Here is a 5,081-nt window from a genome sequence, read left to right as displayed (position 1 = left end):
TGCCAAGACCATACACGTACATTTCAAATAATGTAAGGAAAGAGTATAGATATATGCATTCAATAGGAGAGGAAAATAGCGATGTTCTTTTAACCAACACCCACTATAAAGGCAACGGCAAAACATCTTTTCAGATTTCTGTACATTAATTCCAACTCTAAAACACCCTCAATATAGTCTGCTACACTTTTCAAACACATCTAAAGTTCTAGAATAGACGCAAGGAGCACAAACTATTTGCCCAAGGTCAATACATAAACCCTTTCGTAACAAACTACACAGGTAGCCTTCTTCTGTGACAGAATCGAACACAGATAAGACGCTCGTAAGCATAAGCAATAAGCCCGAAAATGGTTGCAAACAAATGGAGGCCATTGATGAGACTGGGGTTGCTTCCCATCAGTCTTTTCAGGGAGACCTGAAATTTAAAAAAGTATAAATCACGACTATTTCCTAGTAAAATTGAGAGTAACATACCTTGCTGGTGTCCAGTTTTCTTGTCCTTGATCAGGGCAACCTCCAGAACATCTCCATGTAGTTCGAAATAGGGACGGACCTGGAATGTAAAAAAACAGATATTAGAAAAGGTAAAATCACACCTAAGAACTATCTATCTAGGTACGAAAAGAGTCAGGTGTAAAATATATCAGCAATGTGCATATATAGATAGCAAATTAAATAAATATATCCCAGAGTGACTCACTTCTTCTTCTATAGCTGTCCTTGGTACAGAGCCAACAAAAAGCTTGACTACACTGCTGCTACGATCAGAAACGTCTGCAAATCAAAATTACCGAGCTAAGGATACATACATGGGAAATAGTTGATTCCCACAAAATCTACAATACTCTAATCATTGATTCCCACAAAATCAAGAGATCCTCGGGAACCTTAAAAGACTACGAGAATAAAGACATATAAAAGAAAGAAGAGTGAACTCGTTCCTACCAGTTCCAGTAAAGCTGCCATGCTCTGAGATAGGATACCCTCTTTTCTGACCCGAAAGAGGTTGTTGAACCGGCGGTGTAGTCGGTCTAACAGAATAATCAGACTCCATTGATTTACCTATAAATCTCCTTCCGTCAGGACTCTCTGAAGGCGGGAACTTCACAGGCCCGCTAGACCGAAATCCACCTCTGCCAACACCAGCTCCAACGATTGACCGCGTCCCTTGTCCTCCTACGCGACCGTTAGGACCCATGGGACGAAAACCACCAAAACCCATAGGACGGAAACTACCACCACCATGGCGAGGAGGAGGACCCATGGGCTGCTTAAAATCTACTCTATCAGAAGGACCATTCATCTGACGGAAACCTCCATCTCCGGGACCATCAAAATCCGTAGGGCTGTCACCTTCCCAGCGTCGACCTCCACCTCCACCTCTACCCCCGGTTCCAATTCGATAATTGCTAGAGCTGCCTCCACGACGACGACGACGTCGACTAAAGTCATCATCATCCTCTTTGAAGCGTGAATCTGGTGGATGAGATCGGTGGTTATGGTAGGAATCATCGTAGCCGCCACTCTCGTGACGATCCCTTCGGTGCCTATCCAGCTTGACGAATTTAGGGGAATTTAGAAAAAATTGCAAATCCAGGCGAATCAATCAAAGGACTTTGGAGCCCTAGAATTTGGGATCTGAATGAAATAAAAAAAGACGAATATCGAAGCTGAGAGAATTCCAGTTTCCAATATCAAATTTTTTAAAATTTTGGTCCGAAAGTGTAAAGAAAATAACAAACGTACTCTGACCGGGTCTAAAAGATAAATGAAAGCGGTCTAGTAGTTACTTGGACCGGTGGTGAGGTTCAAATTTGGACCGGTTGATTTTATCGAACTTTTAGAGCGGCTCCAATGGTGGTGCCCACATGCGTGTCAACAGATGATTGGCTGATGTTTTTTTTTTTTGTTACTCTTCGTTGCCCTCTCGCATCTCTCTCTCTGTATTTGGCAGTTGGTTCGACGACGAAGGCTGATTGTTAGATATTATATTATACTACAAAGTTTTATGTTCAATTCTACTCAATTCAACAGGAGACGACAGTGGATGATGGCATTCTCATTCCCGAGGTACCTTGTTCAGATGAAGGCAACTTATTGTTATTATTGCAATTTAAGTCCTTTCAGTCGGTCGTCGTGTTAACAAAGACTACTTGTCTGTTAAATTCAGGCAGTTTCCGTAACAAATAATACGCTCTTGCTTCGCCGTCTCTTTCGCCAAGCAAAATTACCAGATATGTAAGTATAGGTGCTAATGGTTTCAATTTCCACTGTCCTTCTTAGAGCAATGACTTATACTCCTCCGCTTTTACTACAACATCTTTTTCTTTCAGTGAGGTTGGAGATGTTGTTCATGTTCGACTTATAGTAGGCCACCGGGACAAGTGTTGGTGTGGGATTTAGCACCCCCGAGCATGGTAATGATGGAAAAAACCATTAAATGAAAAAGTATATAAATAGTCATTTGACAATTAGTGTACGTTTATGACAAGTGGTTATTTGAAAGCACTATAGCTGATTAAATTTTTTTTCAATGTAGGCTCTGAAACAGAAGAATGGTGAATATTTGCAGGATCATAAGATTTTTTTGATGAGAGAACATGATGAAACTCCTGATTATGTTGAGGTACTTGATTTTACTATCTTCAAAACATGTCAGTATCAGAAGAAGCGCTTAGTGTTTACTTACTAACACAACCAACTGTTGCCACAAAGTCGAAAGATATGACTTATTCTGCTACTGATGAGGTTACTTTTTGTTTTTATACAATTCAAGTCCTTTTTTCCTTGGAGTCTTGCTAATTTAACTTGGCTGTTAAATTCAGGAAATTTCCGTACAGAAAAAGACGATCTTTGTCTCCCATATCTCTCCCCAAACTCAAATATCACATATTCAAGTAACACCTTTAAATTTCCTCTTTCGCTCTTGGAGCAAGTACTTTTTCATGCATGACTAAAATTTTATCCTCCATTTTTACAGCATCAGTTTCTTCAAAGATGTTGGAGAAGTTGTTCATGTTCGACTTATTTCAAACAACGAGGGCAGGCATCTGAGTTATGGCTTTGTTGAGTTTTCTTCTGATAAAGAAGCAGCGAAGGTGAGAGTAGTTTTATAGTAATGATGAAGTATAGACAAGTTGAAAGTAGGATTTCTGATTAGATCTTTTAATACTCTGTAGGCGCTGGAAAAGAAGAACAGTGAATATTTGCATGATTGCAAGATTTTTCTTGAAATGTTTCATGCTCCAAACCATCCACCCAAGTAAATTGATTTTTCATGTTATGGAGATTTGTTTATGTAACAGTACTGGTTGTAACTTATTGCTAGAGTTTTGATGCCATTACAGAAGACTAACGCTATTTTTTTTTGTTACTTAGGTATAAGTATTGCATAGATTACCATGTTTGGTAAGGTTTTTTTTTACTATTTGCCTTTTTTTCACCAAGAGCATATTGGGTGAAGTTTTTGGTCTACATGGAGAGATCACTAAAATTTTTGATGTTCCAGGTACGAAGACTACCTTAGACAAGAAAGCCTTCTGTTGGAAGAAGAAAACGAGGCAGGGAAAGGACTTGATGAAACTCCCGATTTTGTTGAGGTACCTTGTTCTTATTATCTGTCATATAATTATAGAACTATTACCATAAAGTCGAAAGATGATTTATTCTGGGGATAAATCAGAATCTTCACATGAGTCTACTTTTTGTTATTATGCAATTTAAGTCCTTTGAGTTGTACGTGCTAACACACTTGGTGGTTAAATTATTCAGCCTTTGGCTGTAACAAAGAAGACGCTCTTTGTTTTTGGTCTCGCTTGCAATACTAAGTTATCAGATATGTAAGTAGCATTTTTTCGTGACAAATATAATATTATCTATCTATTTTTACAGCATCAGTTTCTTTGAAGATGTTGGAGAAGTTGTTCGAGTTCGACTTATTGTAGACCACAGGGGTAATCATGTGGGCTGTGGGTTTATTGAGTTTGCTTCTGCTGAGGAAGCAGAGGAGGTGAGAGTAGTTTAATATAATGATGAAAAGTAGTGTATCTACCTATGATGAAAATTATACAAGTAGTTATTTGAAAGTAAGATTTCTGATTTAACCTTTTATTACTGCAGGCTGTTGAAAAGAAGAATCTTTGGGATACTATAAGATTTATCTTCAACTGGCAGAGATAGCAGCACCATACCCTCTCCCACCCAAGTAAGTTGATTTTCCATGAGGAGATTTGTTTGTCTTAAGTTATTGCTATATATAGTTTTGATGTCATTACAGAAGATTAAAGCTATTTATTTTTGTTAATTAGGTACGACCTTGTAGGGAAGCTTTGGTAAGGGATTTAACTATTTTCATTTTGAGTTTTGTTATCAGCACATTGGGTGAAATTTTTGGTATATATATATACATGGAGAGATCTCAAGAGTCATTGATATATTCCAGGTATGAATACAAACTTCGAGGAGGAAGCCTTGATGTGGCGACCAAACCTAAACTGAAGAAACCGGAGATAGCTGAGTTCTGCCGTAAGAAGATTATCTTCACTTATGACACCTGATGGTAGAAAGAAGCGTGTGTTTTCTAACTTGTGTGATATTAAATTATGTAAATTTATACTTATGTAAATTTAACATCTCAAGTACATGTGAGAAAACAGTAATTGTATTTTTTTTATCTCTTAATAAAAAAGGACAATTAAAAAACCCATTTATTTCTAATTAAAAAGTTTATTTAAAAAACCCTTTTGTATCCTTTTGTATCCCTAATAGAAAACCCATTTAATAACTCCAACACTTACATACTTAAAAGATTGGTAAGACTAAGAGTATACATAAATGAAAGTTAAATTTAAAAGGGTCACTCAACTAAATAGATATTTAATATATAGTATATTTTTGACTGTTAGTATTAATTAAGGTAATCCAATAATTCACTAAAAGTAAAAAAAGTTGAATACTTTTGTTAGATACATATTAAATATTATTTGTTTACAGAAGATTTTAAGTACTACTATATCACAATTAAATAGTTGCTTCTTCAGATCTGGTTGGTTTTTTTTTTTTTTTTTTTTTTTTTTTAT

General features: G+C 36.7%; 1 protein-coding gene across 5 annotated transcripts in view; it reads right to left on the bottom strand.

Annotated features, from left to right (window-relative positions):
* Positions 1 to 1,734, bottom strand: part of LOC104723496 (flowering time control protein FCA) — an 8,896-nt gene extending 7,162 nt beyond the window's left edge. For all 5 annotated transcript variants that reach the window (XR_757356.2, XR_757357.2, XM_010441881.2 and 2 more), the window contains exons 1-3: positions 949 to 1,734; positions 704 to 777; positions 478 to 556 (exon numbers count right to left, since the gene is read on the bottom strand). Coding sequence is in view for 3 of the 5 variants with exons in the window: in XM_010441881.2 (XP_010440183.1) it covers positions 478 to 556; positions 704 to 777; positions 949 to 1,306 (511 nt within the window). In the remaining 2 variants the exon portion in view is untranslated. The remainder of the gene's footprint in view (positions 1 to 477; positions 557 to 703; positions 778 to 948) is intronic.

This window comes from Camelina sativa, chromosome 11 (assembly GCF_000633955.1).
Source record: "Camelina sativa cultivar DH55 chromosome 11, Cs, whole genome shotgun sequence".
NCBI classification, from domain to species: domain Eukaryota; kingdom Viridiplantae; phylum Streptophyta; class Magnoliopsida; order Brassicales; family Brassicaceae; genus Camelina; species Camelina sativa.
Note: the sequence above shows the minus strand (reverse complement) of the source record. Positions and strands in the feature narration are given on the sequence as shown.